Here is a 21,162-nt window from a genome sequence, read left to right on the forward strand (position 1 = left end):
ACATATAAACTCAGCAGGTTTTATCCCTAAATACTGCAGTCACTGACCAACAACATGGCACGTTATAACATTTAAAATACCAGTCATTCAGTCACTCATAGGACAAATTTAAACCTCATCTTCTTGTTTCAAATAAAATTAGATCAAAGTTCCTGAGATGAAGTCCTGTTACTTCTGTTGCTGCTTAAATTAACTAAATTCAAACCAACCACCAGTGTTTTCTGATGTTTCACAAACAAACAAACTGTTTGTAAATCAATTATCTGATTTCTTTTTCTTTGGTTCAAACAGAAGTTCAACATAATAAAAACAAAAACAAAAAAATTCAGTCAGACATTTAAAGGGCTGTTGATACATAGAGTCAGAATTTTAAGACGAGTCCTGGAGGATCCACGTGAGTCTCAGAGATTCCAGGGTAAGACGGAACTCTGATCAGGTCTACAGTCTGTAAACTCTCTAATACTGTTGACAGGAAGCTGCTGCCAAAAATATTTTTATTATGTGCAGGAGGAAATACTGCAGTATTTTTTAAAGATTAATCTGATTTTCAGTCAGTGTTTAAACAGATTTAATGTTAAATATGATCAAATATAAAGGCAGAAATGCAAAAAAATTATCAGACTCATCATGATGAACATTATTTCAATATTCACTTTAAAACTTATAGATTTTTAAACACACCTGAGGCAGGTAGGGACTTTCTGCTGCAGTGCTTCTGAGCAACAGAGTCTGAAAGAGGACAGCTGACACACTCACTGTTTGAGTCAGAATGTACTTTATTTTGAAAGTTTACATACAGGAAGTTGAAAAGAGCGTGATCAGCAGTCTCACGTCTCAATAAAAAAATCAATAAATAACTGATCAATATCTCACTAGAAAATAAAAAAGTTTCACATTTCACACAATCAATCAATAATATGATCATTGATCAACAAGCAGGGGGCGGGACCATGGGAGCAGGGGGCAGAGCTAATAAGGGCAGGTTAAATCTGAGGGGCGGGGTTTATATCAGCAGGTTTACAGGGGCAGAGCTACACCTTTTCAGCTACAGTTTATATTTACACACTCGTCACCTGTTAAACTTCACTGTTTAAACATCAGTGTTAAGTTTAAATTTACATTTTTAAACGTTTTAACTTTAGAGATTAAACTTTACAGTTAAAAACCAGGGTTTAAACTGCTTAGTTTTGACAGCTTTTACAGAGTAACCTGACATCAGTCTGAACAGCAGAGCTTTTCTGTCCTTTAGAGAGTTTCTGACCTCACCCACAGTGATATCACAGTGTGTAGACCCACCCTGGAGGATACAGTGACACCACTGCTGTACAGTTAGGTCAGACAAACAAAATGTTTAGTTTCTCCATAATTTCTAATCTTTAATGATTTATTTCAGTTTCTTTGTTAAAATTTCTCAAAGCAGACATGAAGGATCATCCACTCTACAGCAGCCAATTTACAGTTTATTTTCAATTAAACAGTTTTACATATGTTAATTTAAAAAGTTCACATTTGAATTTTTATATAGTTCATCATACTTTTAATAAAGTGGGTTAAACTGATCTCAGGTCAGTTTGTCAGTGAATCTTAAAAAAATTCAAACTAAAAAATTACAGAAAATCAGTTTTTTTCACATCAGGACAAATGTTTGAAGCACAAAAAAGACATTTATAATTCTTGCCCAGCATGTGAAATGAAAAGTTAAATAAATTTGATCAGAACATCAGTTTATCTTCTTCGCCTACAATTAATGATTCCGGACATGATGAAACTCTATTGTTTAAAAACCAATTCTCATTGGAAAATGTTGAAGATCCTTAAATCTGTTTGTTAAGGAATAGTTACAGATCTGTAGCATTTGTAGTAGTGTCCGTAGTGTTTTACAGTGTATAATCTTGTAGCGTTTTTGATGTTTTACAGTGTAAAATCATCCTGTAGAGTTTGTGACATCTTGCAGTGTAAACTGTAACGGTTTCTTTGATATGTCTTATTGATGAACCAACAGACTGATACTGATTGATAAACCAAATAATCAGTTTAACTCTGATGTGAACCCTTCATCACATTAAACTGACTGAGTTTCAAAAAAAAAACAACCAACACGATGTTTGAATCTGTGTTAACATTCAACACAGTAGTGAGATCGGTTAAACATAATCAAACATTTGGATTGATTATCTGTTATCACTCTTCCGATGAAAACTGTCTTAGAGTTTATTTTTTTAGTTTGCAGAAACTTGGCACATTAAAACTGAAAACTGAGTCAAATAACAACAGATCCTGAGTCAATGTGATGAACAGAAAAACAGATTCAGACAGTTCAATTGTCAAGATTTTCCATCATGATCACAGTTTACACTCTGAACCGAATCTGACACTTTACAGAACTAGATTTCTCTATCTTTCTTTGTAGATTTTAAAAGTGAGAAAAATCCAGTTTCATCCTGACAGTTTCATCCTGACAGCTGACCTCAGCTGCAGAAACTAAACTGTTTCATTTCTATATTTTATACACTTTCAGTATGTTTATGAAGGTTGGGGCTTAATCGATCTATTTGACTGATAAAGTAAAAAACATAAAACTCGCCATCTCCGGTCTGTTTTCTACTTATCATCATCTCTAATATCTAACCCTAACCCTAACCCTAAACCTAACTCTAACCCATCTTTTCACTTTGGGACCTGCCTAATGGCTGATTTCAGATCTGTGTGTGGGACCTGTCTAATATTAGAGCTACATGTCAGACATGTCTAATATCTGCTCTGTGTTTTGGACATGTCTAATATCTGATCTGTGGGAAGGACCTGTCTAATATCTGATCTCTGATTGACCCCTAATTGACTTCTTTGTTTTCACACATCATGTATTGACAACAGTCTGTAAGCTAATTGGTCAAGATATATCAAGACTTAAACTATCCAATGAAATCTGTTACCGGACTTCCTCTGAGCTCTTTCCTTTACATCACTTCCTGTGGCGAGATGTCCTCATTGGTCGATTACTGCGCTAGACTAGATGACTATTCTGCACAAAGCCTACAAGATACAGACAGACAGGTAGAGAGAGAGACAGGTAGACAGACAGGTAGAGAGAGAGAGACACACAGATAGAGAAAGGATAAGTAGATATGTAAAGAGAGAGAGACAGACAGGTAGAGAAAGAGATATGTAGATGGAAAGAGAGATAGGTATGTTAGAGCAGGTAGAGTGAGACAGGAGGTCAGACTGCAGACGACTACACTACAATTCCACTCTGATCATACTGCTCTAATTTCATATTAATAATAATCATACTTTTGCGAGTGTAGAATAATAATAATGAATTTAATATAATAATTATAATAAAACTAGTCCGATGTTGATGCAGTTAAAGAAAAGTTTTCTGACGTCTCAGAGAGAAAAGTATGACTCGTTCCAACATTCAAAGGTCAGAAGTTTGTTTCTGTAACTGAACCGAAGCGCTACTCTTCTTTATTAATTTGTATTTAAACTGTTTTATCAGAAGAAAATCGTGTCTGCTAATAAAATAATATTAAAGCATATTTTCAGTTTTATATAAACAATGGACAAAAAAAGACATTTGAAGACACTGGACTCTGAGAATGAGATGTATGTTCTTCACTGTTGTCTGATATTTTTTGGGACCAAACGATCAATCGATTAACTGAGGAAATAGATCTGATTAATCAACAATGAGTAGAGATGTTTTGAAGATAAACTGGCAGGTTTTTAGGTGATGGTATGAAAATAAAGATGAAGTGAAGCTGAAAAAACAAACACATGAAACTGAGTTGACTGAACGAATAAATGTGACTGACAGTTTACAGCAGCATCAATAATTGATCATCAATAATCAATAACTGATTTCATTAATGCTCATTGGTTCTCAGGTAATCCAGGCAATAAAGACTTTCTGGTTCAGTTCTGATAAAACTCCTGTAAACAGTCTGAGAGCAGTATTAACTTTTACTGTGAGACAATCAAACACTGAACCTTCATTTCGGTTTAACACGTTAGGATTTATAGGGTCTGTCTCTCTGTCTGTCTGCCTGTCTCTCTGTCTGTCTATCTGTCTCTCTCACACACTGCTGTAGTTTTTGTGGATGAAGATGTTCTGTGTGTTTGATGAACTGATCCATAATCAGTCCCTGGTTACAGATGTCACTGACAGATCTGACTGTAGATCAGTTATACTGATGTTTGACAGATTCGCTGAATGTCTGTTGGTCTGTTGGTGACTGACAGCAGGTCAGGTTTACTGATTGGACAGACTGAGACTCTGCAGCATCCTGATATCAATGGTACTGATTATAGCTTTTGATCCCACAAACAGAACCATCAGATCAGACCTATGTAATAAAACCAGGAGCTGTGTGTCAGTTCAGTCTCCGCCTCCTCCACAGGTCACATGACCAGACCAAAAAACACCTTCAGCATCCCACAATGCACTGCATACAGGTCACTGTTTGATGATGCGTTAAGGTGCTCCTCCTCATAAGCAAACTGATCATGTGATTGATCAGCATTACTTGACCATATCATCACAGGTCTGTAGAGATGTACGAGGAAGAGGTTTACCTTCAAGGTCACGTCCCCATGGAGGTGGAGCCTAAAATGAGACACACCTGCCCTACAGGTGTACAGGTGTGTCACAGGTGTGAAGTTTCCATCAAAAACAAACACCAGGTACAGTTCAGTTAGTCAGCACACAGACAGGCAGAGCACAAAGAGAGACAGGCTGCTGTAACCATAGCAACCAATATGTTGACATTCAGAGGTCAAAGGTCACAGAGGTCAGAGGTCATCAGATTGGAAGGGGTAAATATATGAAAAGTCAAAGGTCATCTGGAGGTGAAGACAGCTGGACATGTTTAACATGAGGTCACTTAAGGTCATGTAGAGGTCATTAAAAAGTCCTGTTGGTGTTTAAAGATCAAATGAAGGCCAGATGTAGGTCATATACAGAGGTCATTTAACGGTCATATGTAGTTCATGTGAAGGTCAGTAAATGGTTATATGTATGTTATATGTAGGTAGTTCAAAGGTCACATGTAGGTCATTTAAAGGTCATATTTAGGACATTAAAAGGTCAATGGAAGTCATATGTATGTAATTTTAAGATCATATTGAAGTCATTTTTAAAATCATATGTAGGCAATGTGAAGGTCATATGAAGGTCAGATGTTGGTTGATTAAACTTCATGTGGAAGTAATATGCAGGTCAGTTAAGATCATGTGTATGTCATTTAAAGGTCACATGTAGGTCATTTAACGCACTTTTTTGGGTCATTTAAAGTTCATACGTAGGTCTTTTAAAGGTCAATGGAAGTCATATTATGTCATTTAAAGGTCATATGTAGGTCTTGTGACAGTCATATGTAGGTCATATGAGGTCATATGAAGGTCATATGGAAGTCATGAAGGCCATAATTGGGTTTTTTAAGAGCATGTGTATGTCATTTTAAGATCATACGGAGCTCATATGTAGGTTATTTAATGGTCATATGTAGGTCATGTGAAGGTCATATGTAGGTCATTTAAAAATCATATGTAGGTAATTTAAAGGTCATATGTAGGTCTTTAAAGGTCAAATATAGGTCATGGCACCTTTGGCACTACTGTCCAGGAAGACTTTGATGTAAGATGTGGGGACATATCCTTCTTCATCCAGGTTCCTCCGTACTCTGGTCCAGCCATCTCCTTTGTCCTCTTCCACCACAGAAAGTAGTTCTCCCTCCACCATCGACAGAGTTCCTTCATTTTGACCTGCAGAGAACCACAAAGAAACAGAATAGAACTCAACATGTGGTCTGATTATTGAGAACCAGTTTAAACTGCACCAGCACCACCTACACCAACAGAAGAGTCTGGGTCAGATCACATTCCTGTCACACCTGTTGAGGTGTAAGGCTGTAAAACACACTCAGGCGCTACACCTGCTGATCTTTAAAACCTTTTGGGACAGAAAAACCAGAGCGTTTTCATCAGACAATCAGGATCTCTCCAGGCTGATGGTGGTGAATCTGGTTAAATCCTGGATCTGCAGCAGTCTGACCCTCCTCCTGTCTGCTGATATGACTTCCTGTTTTCTACAGGATATTACTGGTCAAGCTACAATCCTCAGCACAACTTAGGGCCAAACAATTACTCATTTTTATTTGACAGTGTGAAACAGTACTGCTGTTTTTCCACGGAGGACATCAAGCAACTGCATGATTTTATCTGATTAATGTAGAAAACAAGACAGATATTTGATCACGTTTGGTACACGTTCATATCTTTTTTTAATACCAGGTAAGCCTACAAATAGAGGTCTGTTGATGAACCCTTCCCACCTCCCTCGCCCACTTATATCATCATCTTTATGATCATTTCACATTTATGACAGGTTTTTATAACAGTGCTGGTCAGTCTGTTTGATTGACAATCCCATTTTGCAGCAATAAAAATTACTGAAGTGAGATGAACAGACAGAACTTTATCTTATTAGATAAAACGGATGTTGACAAAGTTTGGGTAAATAATGTGCAGTTGAAAAAGGTAATAAATCACAATATCTTGCAATATATGTTATTGCAACACTCAGCCTATCGGAAAATGTTTAAAATCAAAATAATATTGTATCATGACTAAAGTAGCGTAATAATATCGTATTGTGGGGCCTCTGGTGATTATACCCTTATAATACAAATTACAGATGTACAGCTGTATATACTGTTATATTCAAGCACTGTCGAAATGGTTGTTATAATAATAATTATAATAATAGTGATACTTATAGGTGTAATAATGTTAATAATAACAGCAGGAATGATAGCAGCACCAATTATTATTAATAATAATAATAATGAGTGTTGACTAGTAGTGGCAGATCAAGATCCTGCAGCTCTAGAGTCAGAGAGACCTGCAGAATGAGGACAGAGAGGAAAAGCACAAACTATGGGAGAGAAAATACACAAAGTTAATGACATGATGCAATGTGATATAAATACATGGGGAGAGAGAGAGAGTGAAAAGAGAGAAGAAGTGCTCAGTACATCATGGGAGGTCCCCCAGCAGCCCCAGCCTATAGCAGCATAACTAAGGGATGGTTCAGGGCTCACCTGAGCCAGCCTGAACCATAAGCTTTAACAAAGAGGAAAGTTTTAAGCCTAATCTTAAATGTAGAGAGGGTGTCTATCTGAGCAATTCTTACAGGTGTTTTGGAGGGTGGACTCCTGGGGCAGGGTAACAGGACAAATAATTTACACCAGACACAGCAGAGTAAAACTCCACAGCAATGACTCAGAAACAGACATACCTGTACCTCAAAAGGTATTTCTGCAGTTACCAGGGGGCAGCAGATGTCAGGTAGATTAGCTAATTTGAAAAAATATAAAATAATGAGTTCTTATGTTATGAGCTCATCTGTTGTGCTTGTGGAGGTACATCAGATAAAAGAGATGAGGAACCACCTGTTCCGATTCAATAGATGTTTTTGGACCTGAAGAACTTTTCATAGTTCTAAAAACAGTTGGAAGAGTTCTTATCGTTTCCACACTGCAAGAACCAGGAAGAATCATAGATCTTAAAAACACAGGTTTGATGGACTTTAGCTCCTATTTCAAAGAGGGAACTCTTCCAGCACAAGAGGAACTTTGAGTGATGTAAATGTACATTGACTGGTCAAACGCATGAGCCAATGCAGCACCAGCAACCGTAAATTTTAAAAGTCCATGTTAGCTGTCTAACCAACAGCTCGTAATGGCTCGTAAATCATACAAAAAAAAGGAAAAAAAAACACTCTCACGCAACAAACTCACTCGTCTTCTTTCTAACTCTGTTAATGTCATGAATCCCATAGCACACAACATACACACAGCGCCAACTACAGCATACTCCATCTTGTAGTTGTAGAAGTGACGCATGAAGTGATGTTGTTATACTAACCGCCGGCTCGCATGCATCACTTCAGCAATCCTATTAGGGGTGCGAATGCAAAAAGAAAAAAGCCCTAAAAGGTACGTAGTTCTTCGGGGAGCTCCGCAGTGGGCAGTTCCCCTCAGTTACCCCTCATCTTTTACTGGGGTTGAAAAAGTGATGATTATTTTGTTTATATGTGAAAAAATGACTTATGCACTTCTACTATGATGCAGACAGAAATCAATTAATACTAAATGGCTTTGAAAGAGGAGTTTTGAAACCAAGGGGAGGAAGTCAGATGAAGATAAACTTACTGAAGACCTGAGTCCATCTGCTGAGACACGAGTTTAAGGACTTGAAGAAGTTGTCAGAGGGCAGGTGAGGAAGAGACAACAGCGGGTATAGAGCTGAGAAACATCCTGAAGAAGCTTTAACTCTTCACAAGAGCAAACTGACAGAGAAAGGGGAGGAAGTATTGGATGCTGCCTTCATCGTAAATCCATCTGGGATCAGAAAGAGTATACTGAAAATGCAGCCTTTCCCCTACCATTGCCTCAACTGGACCCCCCGCCCCCCTAAGAAACCAGGTGGAAAAGTAAAAAAGTATAAAAAGGTAATTTACCTAATTTATGTGCAGTTGTCTCATTTCATCTCAGTCTCTGAGTCTTTACTGCATTTTGCTGTAATTTTTGGTCACGTTTCCTCTCTTCTGCTTTTCTTTTTCGCTGCCCAGAGCAGCAGAGAGACAGGCTGACAACGCGTTATGTTAGGTGCATTAAAAGCTTTCAAACAAGTGTTATAAATCCCTCTAAAACCAAAGATGGACAGATGTCGCTCCCAAACATCTAAAAGACAGGTCAAAATATCTGCATTTTTTAAACGCACGCAAGGAGGACTCTGGAGACAGTGGCAAGGATGCTAGCAGCTCTGCTGCTGATGGCAGGGGAGCTAGTCCTAGACAGAGCACTAGCAGCTCTACTGCTGTTACAGCTGCACCCCCCCAACAAGCATAGGAGGGGAGGCTTTCACCCTTCTTGGCTGTCAGAGAGGAAATACTAGGTGCAGAAGTAAATAAATTATACACATCCTGAATGACTTACAGTCACCGGAGTTATCTGTTGCTGATCATTTAAATTTTTTAATTGGTGTCCCCTGCTGAGTACCTGTATATCAGGTGATGTATTGTGCATACGCAGTATATTTCATTGGACCGAGTGTAAATAAAACAGAATAAACAGAGTAAATAAAGCACCTTAAAATACCTTGAAACGGGTAAAGGGACTTGCAGGTGCCAATACTTGGTAATGGTTCTTCATCATCAAAGTCATCATCAAACTCTGAACTGCGAGACTTAAAGTGAAGCTCAGCGCTGTGGTCTTCTGTGTAGCTGCCGTCAGGACTGAGAGAGACAAGTAGACAGAGAGAAAGAGAGACAGGTAGAGAGAGACACGTAGGTTTAATAATGTATAATGAGTCCAAGAAAAAAATATATGAAATTGTCAGAAAAATAACTAGACTTGATGAAACAGTAATCAATAATTATCAGCAATCAAAAATCAGTAAAGAGTACCTCTCTCTGCTGGCTGGACTGCGGTTGTCCAGCTGTTTCAGGCTGCTGCTACCTGGCGTTGTTGCCTGGGAATTTATCCCACAACCTCCACTCTGTCTTCTACTGCTGTGATCAGACAGTCTGCTGTCGGCCTCTGACAACCACGCCTACAATAACACGAAGAAACACATGATAATATACACATTCATATATATTTTAATATATGCCGTTAACACGCGGACACACACACATTAATAAAAATTAACATACATAAAACACAATGTTAGGACACAGAGTTGAACTGAGGGTCAGCTAATACAAACTGAATTAAAGTGAGCTCAGTGTGGCACATTATGAAATGACACATTAAATAAGAGACAGAGCAGAAATAAACTTTTCAAGACTGTTTAAGGTACAGTGTATGTACAGTTTGTACTGTGTGAATTTCTATGTAGTATTTCTAGTATAAACCTGGTTCCTCCTCAGCTCGTCCTCCAGTCTCTGCAGACTCTGCTTCACTTCCTCCAGTCGAGGCTCCAAACTGGTGGCATCACCCATCTGAGGACTTTGTTCATAAACCTCCCTCATCTTCAACAGAGCATCTCTGAAACACACAAACAGGATTGCAAAACTTTAATACACAACCTCCGCATACAAAATAAAACACAGATTTTAATACACATCATGGGGTGTGTAAATATGTTGTCACTATTCAAACCTTTTTCACGTCATATTTTCATGTAAGCTGAGTCCTCCACACCTCACATGGTGATCACAAAACACACAAGATACAACTGATTTAAAAATAATGTGATCATTGTCAAGTCAAGTAGAACTTTATTTGTCACCAGAGGAGCAATTGGGTGTGCAAAAGTAATAACACAAGATCAAAAACAGACAAGGCAGTTAAATATAATAACACAATATAACAAAAGGGAACAAAAAAAAAAAAGGGTAAAAAACATAGAGTACTTATGTACTCTATGTTTTAAGTACTACTAAAATTAAAAGCAGTGTTTACCAAGCGTGGTTGGGTGGTCAAGGCGATATTACCTTTTTCAGTTGGAGTTTTGCAATGAAATGGCTAAAGGTATGAAGGAGTGTTTGTATCTGTTGGTTTTGACTAGTGGATATTTGAGGCAGGAACCTGAAGGCAAGGTCTGAAAATCTAGGTGCAGGGAGTGGGTGCTGTCAGCCAGAATTGATTCAACTTCTTTTAACAACTGTTTGTTCAACAACTCAGACAGACTCTTCTGTTGAGTACCTGTGATACTACTACAGACCTTGATCACCTTTGTTAATGCATTTTTCTGTTTTAGATTGATTGAAGCATACCAAAAGATAATAGAACAAGTAAATATCGACTCAATAAATATATATCATCTGCAAACATCACAATGTGATGGTTTTCAAACTAACTGCGGCAGTCATTAGTGTACAGGATGTATAGACAGCCCTGGGGAGAGCTGGTTGATGTTGAGGTTGGTCCAGAGAAATGTTGGTGTCCAACCCAAAACACTCAACATGCTTCTGCACAAGCAGGTGAGGCTGTATGGTGTTAAAAGCTGATGAGAAGTCCATGAACAACTGTCTGGCATGATTCTTGGTACCCAGTAAGTGCTTATAAATGAAGGTTAGCACAGTAGTTGCATCCTGAGCCTCCCTGTTGGTTTGAAATGCAAACTGTAACGGGTTGAGAAGATGCTCCATCCTGTCCAGAAGTTCCTTTTTAATCAACTTTTTAAAAGCCTTCATAACTAGTGAAGGCAAGGCTGCAGGCCTGTAGCCATTCAGAGTCAGAGGCTAGTTTTGGAAAGGGAACTATTGTAGATAGTTTCCATTGTTCGGGGAACATCTGTTGACAGAATAACATTAAAAATATAAATGAAAATTGGGTCTATTTGATCAGCACAGCAGGACAGCATACAGCTACCAGTGTAATCAGTGCCAGGGCTTTTTCTAGCTTTACAGTGTTTAAAAGGTATTTACAACACTGTATACAGAAAGGGAAGAGACTTAAATTGACTAGCGTTCAGTAGGTTGTGTTAAAATCATGCACATCAAATCTTGAATAAAACATATTAGACTACTGAGCGACAGGCAGATCTAATGAGAAGTCTTCTAAAGCTACCCTTTTCTTTACTTTGTCCTTTAACCCAACCATGGTCCTGACACTGTCCCAGACTGAGCCTAAACTGTTGTTAGCCCTATTTGACCCTATTAATTTCACGTTTAATGTCCTTTTGTAAAACACTTAGCTCAAAGAAATTATCTCGTGTAAACGCACTCTTTTTTTATCATCTAATAACACTTATAGATGTTTGCTCACCTAGGTTTTGCTGTTTGGGTAGATCTTAACTACCTTTTCAGGGATAACAATTTCTTCACAATATGATACCCATGAGCTGACCTACTTCCATCCTGTAGTCCAGATAGCCTTGAAGCGTCAGCATTGCACCACCAACTAGAGTTTCACCTTTCTGGTAAACACTTTCCCCTCTGTAGGCATGTGCAATATGCTGGAATAAGTTGCACAAAATTGTAGTCAGCCTTACCGCAATTATACAGCAGGGGTAGTGGGATGTATCTATAATCTCCTTTTACTGAGGCATAACACTGGTCCAGTGTCTTGCCATATCTGGTGCGGCAAGACAAATATTTTTAAAAGCTCCTGAGAGTTTTGTCCAGTGAGCAGTGGTTTAAGTGGCTGATTGGGAGCATTGGGAGACAGTGACTGTATTGTCTGCACAGTCTGTAGGATCAGTTCTGGGGCGATAGTCTTGTTTGCCTTTGGATAAATGTAAACCACAGCTCCAAAAATTTGCTGGAATTCTCAAAGCAGATAGAATAGATGCATGGAAACAGAAAGCAGTTCAGTATCCTTGGTGCATAGTCTCTCTCTTACTAGTGTGGTTTTAGACACCTCCTCAGCACGATTTCCAGTGATTGCAGCCTCCTGGTCCGTGCGTAAAGGAGCAATGAACCCATCTATTGCCAGTTCACAGTCCAAGTCCTTCTCTCCAAGCCACGTTTCTGTCAAAGTCAGGATACAGGCTTGGCCAAGATAATAGAGGGCAGGTAAATATGAGACAAGTGTTGCTGTCTCGCTCACTCGTTCTAGTACTTCTCCTCTCCTACCCAGCTTCCTTATTTTTTGGTGAAATGTGCTGGTGAAACCCATTTCGATGTAGTTGCAGTCAGATTCATTAAGGTTTGGGACAGTTATCTCCAGAGGTGGTCTTGTGCTCGTAGGGTTGTTACGTTTTAGCAGAAAGTCTCTATTGTACAGGATCGGTTGCTGTGTGCACATGTGCCTTTCGTTTAGCACTTGTGTGTTTCTGTGTCTATGTTTGTTAATGTGTGTGTTATTGTGTGTTAGTGTGTGTTTCTGTGTGTGTTCCTGTGTAACTGTGTCCTAATGTGTGTGTATGTGTGTGTCTGTATGTGTGTTACCTCTGCTCCCTTTCTCTCTGAATCTCCTGGTTGATGTTGTTGATTCTGGTTTGAAGTTTCTTTCGTCTCTGTTCAGGTGGAAGGTGACTGCAGTCTGCAGGACTGGAGCCCTACAACCGGTTGAGTACATTTATTACACATTGACAATAACTGTAAACATCATGTGGTTTAATACACCTGTGACAGGTGGGATACTGACCAGTTTGAGGGACAGCTGTCGAATCAGAGAGGAGCATGAAGGAAACATCACATTAAAAACGTTAATTTAACAGTTTTGGGTTAAATTTATACACACGCGCATGCACACACAAACACACACCTACACACACACACACACACACACACACACACACACATACAGTTTGGTACATAAGTATTTGGATTTTCGCCTCTGCATACCACCACATAGGATTTGAAACAAAGCTATCCAGATGTGACAAAGATAATGTATTAACTATTTAGGAATTATAGCCATTTTTAAACTTGGTCCCTCATTTTTAGATGCTAAAAAGTAATGGGATAAACCAACATAATTATAAATATAATTTTTAATACTTTGATGAAAATCCTTTGCAGTCAATAATGCCTGAAATCTGGAACCCATGGACATCACCGGATGCTGAATTTCCTCCCTGGAGATACATTGCCACCCCTTTTCTGAGGCCGCCTTTAGCTGCTGCTTGTTTGTGGGTCTTTCTGCCCTACGTTTTGTCTTAAGTAAGTGAAAAGCAGTCTCAGTTGGGTTGAGGTCAAGTAAATGACTTGGCCATTGAAGAATATTCCATTTCTTTGCCTTGAGAAGCTCTTGAGTTGCTTCTGCAGTATGTTTTGGGCCATTGTCCATCTATACTGTGAAGCTCTGTCCTATCGGTGTTGCAGCATTAGGCTGAATCTGAGCAGATAGTAAAGAACTATATGTTTCAGAATTCATCCTGCTACTTCTATCAGCAGTCACATCATAAATAAACACCATTGGCAGCCATACATGCCCATACCATAACACTGCCTCGACAGATGATGTGGTGGCCTTGAATCATGAGCCGTTCCTTTGCTTCTCTATAATCTTCTCGTCCCATCATTCTGCTATAAGTTAATTTTGGTTTCATCTGTCCAAAGAATATTGTTCCAAAACTAGGCAGGCTTTATTAAAGGGTTTCTGGCAAAGTCTAATCTGTCCTTTCTGTTCTTGAGTGGTACCAGGGGTTTGCACCTTGTGGTAAACTCTCTGTATTTAAGCCCATGAAGGCGACACCCTGTAGACTTTGACAATGATACGCCTGCATCCTCAAGTGTTCTTGACCATGCTAGATGTTGTGAAGGGTTTTTCTTCACCTAGGAAAGAATTCTGCGATCATTCACTTTAGTTGTCTTCTGTGGTCTTCCAGACCTTTTGGCGTTGTTGAGCTCACCAGTGCATTTGTTCTTTTTAACAATGTACCAAATTATTGATTTGGCACAGGTCTCTGCCATCTTTCTGATGGGTTTGTTTTGTTTTTTCAGCCTAATGATGGTCTCCTTCATTTGTATCGACACCTCTTTGGACCATTATTGAGAGTTCCCGTGAACAGCTACGAAATGCAAATTCAACACTTGGAATCAGCTTCAGACCTTCTATCTGCTTAATTTGTCATGAAATAATACGGGAACATGCCACACCTGGCTATGAAACTGTCAGTCAATTGTCCAATTACTTGTGAGCCTCTGAAAATGAGGGACTATGTATAAAAATGTCTGTAATTCCGAAACGGATAAGGTGATCTTTTTATTAAACCGCCTTAAATGAAAGCTGAAAGTCTAGATTTCAATCACATCTTGATATATTTGTTTCAAATCCATTGTGGTGGTGTACAGAATTGTGGTGGCACTGTCAAAATACTTATGGACCTAACTGTGTACATATATATATATATATATATATATATATATATATATATATATATATATATATATATATGTGTGTGTGTGTGTGTGTGTGTGTGTGTGTGTGTGTGTATACGTGCATACATTATAATACAAGTGTACCCCTCTCTTGAGGCTGCGCAGACACTGCTTCCTGGTTCTAGAGCCAGAGGTCATGAGGTCATTCAGCCGCTGTGTGATTGGTTCTCTGGAAACAGGGGGTGGGGACTGGGGACTGTTGGCCACACCCCCAGGTGAAGGTGACGTTGGGGGTGGAGGGGGGGGTTGACGGGGGGAGGAGAGGAGGGTCAACAGCTGGAGAGATAGAGAGGTTAGGTCAGTACAGTCAGGTGAGTCCTACAGGTGTGTTTGTACCTGTGTGTATGTGTACAGGTGTCTTTGTGTACCTTGTTTTTTCGTATGAAGGGCCACAGCTTTCTGCTGTGTCTCCGCCCTTCAGTCCGGTTGTCAAGGTAACTGGATTCAGAGATGCTCCGCCTCATGGTGGCGCTGTAGTCTTCAAACTCTACGTCACCTGGTGGGTCAAAGCCCGATTTATACACCTCCACCACCTGACGGGTGTCCTGCACATAGACACACAAAGATACACAAACACACAATGTCAGACGTGACCTCTGACCATTACATCCCTAAGTGTTGTCTACGTCGTCAGTGTCCATTTAGACTGTTTTTAAAGCTTTCCACCACATCTCATGGTCTTCCTCACTAGCTGGAGTTTCTCTTTTGTCATGGAGCTGGTTTCTTTTCGCGAATGGTCTCCAGACAAAGTAATAATGAACTGCTAACATAGTTACAGGAGAGAACAGCGTCAGAGTGGCAGCGAGTGGACAAAGTGGCAACAGTATTTAGTTATGCTCCTTCTGCTAATATTTACACCACAGTACAGTGGCATGAAAAAGTTTGGGCACCCATGGTCAAAATTTTTGATACTGTGAATAGTTAAGTGAGTAGAAGATGAACTGATCTCCAAAAGGCATTAAGTTAAAGATGACACATTTTTTTCATGATACATTTCTTTCATCTTCTTTCATGAAGAGTTTTGTCTTCAGGCTGAGCTTCTTTATGATATTGGTCCAGTACAACATCTGTGTACCTGCAGACACAAACTGACCCCATCTGAGCCTCAATGGTGAACATGAACCTGACTCAGTCCCAGCCTGAAGTGAACAGTCCACTGGTTTCAAGCAGAGAACCAGGACCTCAGATTAGGAGGTACAGATTCTCAACCTACTGTGTCACTCTCAGCTGTAAAATGTCCAGCTCTGAAGAAACCAACAAAACCACATCAGCAACAAAGAGCAGAGACAAAATCCTGACGCCACCTCTCCGCACATTATCTGTATCTCCTGTTCATGAAAACCACAGACTGAATCTGTGAAAGAAACAAGCTTGGTGGAGTCCAACACCCACTGTGCACATGTTTGACTTTGACTGAGGCCTTGTCCACACAAATACGGATATTTGGTGTTCACTACTCCAGTCTGTCACAAGTACCTGCTATGTCCAGCTACATCCCTGTTTCCTGTTCCTTGTTTGGATCATCGCCTCACCTCCTGCCCTGCTCTGTTTCAGGAACCATTACCCGACCTACTTCTACTTACCTGTTCCACTCACCTGTTCTGGTCTCCCAATATCAACTGCCTCCATCTGCCACACTCCAACAAGAGACTCTGATGCTAACAATTCATCTCTCAACACTAACAGTTTGTAGTAAATCCTCTTTAAAACTGCAACCTGTCTTCAGGCTTGTGTTCTGCATTTTGGGTCCTAAATTTAATAGTTATAACATGGCGAACTTATTTTCCTGGTCGTAAAACAAGAACAATAGTAGCCAATTTTTTATTCATTTATAGTTATTTGAAAACTGTTTCTTCACCTTTATTTCTGGCACACGGCCCAAGGTGCTATGGCGAAACCTAAAGCAAAATGTAATTCATCTGCGTGGAAAGACAACGAGGTGGAGTGTCTGCTTTGAATCATGCAAGGTGATTAAAGCCCAAGAAAACATCATCTGGAAGTCTTGTCATACCAGATATGCAGACATTTTGGTGGTGTTTCAGGAATAGGAATAGAGAGATCATGAGATGATTAATGAGAGATCAAAAAGAACAAACAAAGTTCTGATATAAAAATCTGTTCAGTTTTTTGACTTTTTCTCTAATCGTTGATTTTTCATTAGATATTGGATCATTTGAACATTTATTGAAATGAGACCATGTGAGAAGTTTAGAGGGAAAAATCTATTTGGTGGAGCCGTTAACAACTCATAGACTCATCTGAAATGTGACCCCAACTACACACTGCTTTTTGTAAGACGTCAGAAGCCAAAAGGGTTGGAAACTACTGGTTTGATCTTTAACAAGGTGTTGGAATTTTAAAAGCTTGTTACAATATCCATTACTTATGGATTACTTATGGATTACTTAAAAGTAACTGGTAACTAAAGCCTTACAATATTTCCCTCTGAAATGTAGTGGCGTGGAAGTATAAAATAGCATAAAAAAGAAATTCTCAAAGTACAAGTTCCTCAATTTTACTTAAGCACAGTACTTGACTAAATGTACTTAGTTACTTTCCACCACTGCAGATAAATGTTCAAATTCACCAGCCACTCAATAGTATATTATTATGCTATGTCTGAAACCAGCCACTTTCATATTTTACCAGCATTTGGCTGGTGGCTGGTGCTAATTTCCTACCCTTTATTAGTAGCATATTGCTCTGTATTGCATGTTTTAAAGTTATGTTCTGTTTGTAAGTCACATATCCTCCTCATGTTGGAGAATGGAGAATCTCAACAAAATTAGCTCCAACATTTCACAGCTCACAACCTTGATCACTGAAAGGTTTTCTTTTGTGGGTAAATGATTCAGCAACCTATCCACAATAAGCCACCATTTTACGCACAACCCCCATGTAGCACTTGCTCTTATGCAAAAATAAATAAACCCCCACTCCCACATCCACATGGGCAATCACACACAGTCTGACCTCCATCACCAAATACCACACGACAACATCATGCTCGGTTCTCCTATACGCAGGCTGTTCCAAGATGACATGGAGCTATTTGAGTAAATATTATCGTTGCAGTTAGACATGCATTGTTTATAAGTAATAGCCTAATGTTGCTGTTAAGCCTAAATTGTTGTTATTTGAAGTAATTTTGCACTAAGTCCTACTTTGTTTATCGTTTTGTTGTATTGCAGTTATAACTTATGTTGCACACAAGACCACAATGAATGTATAGCATATGGGGATGAATGTATTTGACAGTATAAGCTAGAAATATTAAAGGAAAGACGTTGCAATCTATGCAAAAATAAGTTTTTTTAATGGCTTGACATGTTTGTTACAACTATTTTGGCTGAAAAATGACATTTACAACAAAGAAGCCTAAATTTGTAACAGTGTATGATCACACAGTATCTTAATACACATCTAACATCAATTTGAAAACATGCTTATGAATATACATATAAATGTTTATATATGTCGAAAAAATAAAAACTTTTTTACGTGTCACAAGTTAAGGGTCAAGGAATTTTGTAACCATCCTTCTGACTCTCTTTCCTTTGGCTTCATTGCAGTCTGTTTGATAACAGTTATTCTGCGGGGGGGCTGGTATTCCGGGTCAAATCACAGGGCTGTAATCATTCTGCTGTCATCAAATACCTCTTTACAGGCCTCACAATAAACATGAAGGAAAAAATATGCATAAGTGACGAAAAGGGGGTCATTCAGGTTTATGTCCACAGCCCTTCTAAACCCTCCCAACCTCGCCTTCAATAGCCCAAAAGCACATTCGAATACCATTCAGCTTCGACAAAGACACAAGCTAAAGTACTGTTCCTGGGCGTTGCAGCCATCAATTGCATACTCCTTCATGAGGAAGGAAACAAAGTGATAAGCAGGATCCCCATACAGAAATATTGGGATAGGCCTCTTCATCTTCTATAATCCATTCTTTTAAGAAGGGATATGGCCATTCTTTAAATTGGTGTTCAACTTGGAACAGGCGAACATTTGAGTGTCGTTAACGCTTCCGGGCCATTTGACCACAACATCGAATAATGCGTACGTACAGTCACATGCGGCTTGGACGTCAAGCATAAACCTTGCCTTTCTATTGATGTAATCCATAGAGTTGGTAGGTCACTGTTTCATTTCAATATGACTCCCATTGATTGTTCCCAAGCACTGCAGCATGCTATGGGCACAGTAATACCCTGTGATGATTTCTTGTGCTTTGGGTTCTGTGAAAGGCAGCTTAATGTACTTTGGGCCTAGGCAGACTGTTATGGAGACAGACTATATGTTATATTTTGTGTGCCGTGAAGTGGTGCAGCAATTCCAAGTTAAGTCTTAAACTTGTAATTGCTAGAGCTAACCAAACGTAAAGAAACTGAAACTATCAGAAACAACTACCCACGAACGCAGACCATCGCTATGTTTTAAAGCAGGATCGTATCCTTTTTGAACGCCCAGTGAAAATTCTGGATAAACAAACTCCTCTGAGACATCCATAGTCTATGTGAGAGAGAAAGCCTGGTCTGCTGTTCCACAACCAGGATGGAAAACTGGAGGTCGAACAAAGGACAGTTCAGCACTTTAAATAAAAATATTCCTTGGAGGAGGTTGAGGAGTGTGATCTTTGGTTCACACTCCTCAACTACTAACAGTAGTAACAGTTTAACGACATCCCAAAATTTCAGCATTTCGGATCAAATCTCTGTTCAACAAACTACCAAAGCTCTTCCCAGAACTATCCCCGATTTCCCAGAGGAGACTCACCATCCTGGGCTGGATGCTCTGAGCAGCATCCATCATGGCGTCCAGACAGCGACTCACAACAGGAAGAACTTTTCTCTCAGCCTCTGCTGACAAACGCATTGCTTCACAGATTCTCTCGATCCGCCGTTCCTCCATGTCCTGGATACGCTATGAAACACAGGAATGTACAGTACACACATTAATAAACTCTGTAGTACTGAGACTTATTACTGCACTGCAGGACAGGTGCTGATTTGCCTGGTATATATTCTGTACCATGTAAGGTAGTATTGATTTACCTGGTATATAACAGTACTAGAATGTGGTACTGTTGGTTTACCTGGTATATAACCAGTACCAGTATGTGATACTGATGGTTTACCTGATATATAACTGGAACCAGTGTGTGGTAGTGCTGGTGCTGGTCCTGGTTAAACTGGTTTAAACTGGTCACATAGTCTTTCCTGGACTCTTCAGCAGCTTGCTGTTTCTGGTGAGCCGTCTGACGAGCCTGAAACCAACAGACAGATAAAAACACAATAAGTTATATCGAAAAACAGCTCTACAGCTCAGTTGTTTACATGTTGTATCTCAATTGTTTAATCCAGACCCAAAAAAAATGCAAAAACCAGTTTATGGTTTTAGGGGGAGATAGTAGAGACTCAGGCTGTCGCTTCACAATAAATAGTCCCAGCTGTAACTCCCTCTAAAACCACAAACTGTGTTTTTCACATTTCTGTTGTACGGATTAAATAAATTAGATATAACGAGTTAATCAGTGAGTTGTAGAGCTGTTGGTAGAGCCAGGACAGAGCTAGCAGTTTCTCCATGCTTCCAGTCTTTATGCAGTTTACAGTTAAAGTGTGTAGGGACCTTACCTTCAGTGAGCAGCGCTGACAGACAGACAGATCAGGCAGACAGACAGACAGGGGTTCAGATTAGTTAAATGTCAACCATGATGCCGGATTAAAACATGTTGCTTGTATTGACTTGTATCAGCTGTTTCTTTCATGCTTCGCCATTACTGGCTCATTCACAGCTGTGTGGTTACCAGCTGACAAGTAACATCCAATTACTGTATTCAATTACTATATATGTAACACTGGAACCTAATACTTCTGTCATTCTGCTCATACACTTGTGTAAACACCTCCACCTCCTCAATTCTCCATCAGAACTACAGTATGAAGTACACAAACTACTAACTGTACCAATACCAACCAGTATACTCTGTCAGCATCAGTGTGTTTATATGTCTATTTATATTTCTAAAACCTTCTCTCCATCCGTCTTGTTGTCGAGGTCGATTCTCTCAGAGATGTGTTGAGCTCGCTCAGCCTCCTTACAGTCACGCTCGAACCGACGCTTACTCTGAACAACAAGTAATCAACAAAAAAACACATCAATAAAAACATCATCACGGTAATTCACCTTGGTGACCTGATTATTGTCACTATATTTGATTATAAAGTGAAAATGATGTGATAAAAGTCCAATTTTCTTGTTTTTGCAAAGTTTTAAAAAATTCCTCGTGATCAAATTTTGACTCTTGGGTCTGACATGGATAG

At 39.3% G+C, this 21,162-nt stretch overlaps 1 protein-coding gene across 3 annotated transcripts in view; it reads right to left on the bottom strand.

Annotated features, from left to right (window-relative positions):
- Positions 1-878: 878 nt before the first annotated feature.
- Positions 879-21,162, bottom strand: part of LOC120803317 (formin-binding protein 1-like) — a 29,941-nt gene continuing 9,657 nt past the window's right edge. The window contains exons 6-18 of one of the 3 annotated variants that reach the window (XM_040151667.1): positions 20,870-20,965; positions 20,473-20,487; positions 19,977-20,105; positions 19,616-19,762; positions 15,208-15,384; positions 14,924-15,115; positions 13,101-13,115; positions 12,902-13,011; positions 9,920-10,052; positions 9,470-9,615; positions 9,162-9,298; positions 5,605-5,763; positions 879-3,033 (exon numbers count right to left, since the gene is read on the bottom strand). In XM_040151667.1, coding sequence (XP_040007601.1) covers positions 3,005-3,033; positions 5,605-5,763; positions 9,162-9,298; positions 9,470-9,615; positions 9,920-10,052; positions 12,902-13,011; positions 13,101-13,115; positions 14,924-15,115; positions 15,208-15,384; positions 19,616-19,762; positions 19,977-20,105; positions 20,473-20,487; positions 20,870-20,965 — 1,485 coding nt within the window. In that variant the 3' untranslated portion in view covers positions 879-3,004. Of the gene's footprint in view, positions 3,034-3,402; positions 4,628-5,604; positions 5,764-9,161; positions 9,299-9,469; positions 9,616-9,919; positions 10,053-12,901; positions 13,012-13,100; positions 13,116-14,923; positions 15,116-15,207; positions 15,385-19,615; positions 19,763-19,976; positions 20,106-20,472; positions 20,488-20,869; positions 20,966-21,162 lie in introns of those variants that run through there. The other 2 variants (XM_040151666.1, XM_040151668.1) reach the window with 2 other exon arrangements.

Source organism: Xiphias gladius, chromosome 18 (genome assembly GCF_016859285.1).
Source record: "Xiphias gladius isolate SHS-SW01 ecotype Sanya breed wild chromosome 18, ASM1685928v1, whole genome shotgun sequence".
Taxonomy (NCBI): Eukaryota; Metazoa; Chordata; class Actinopteri; order Istiophoriformes; family Xiphiidae; genus Xiphias; species Xiphias gladius.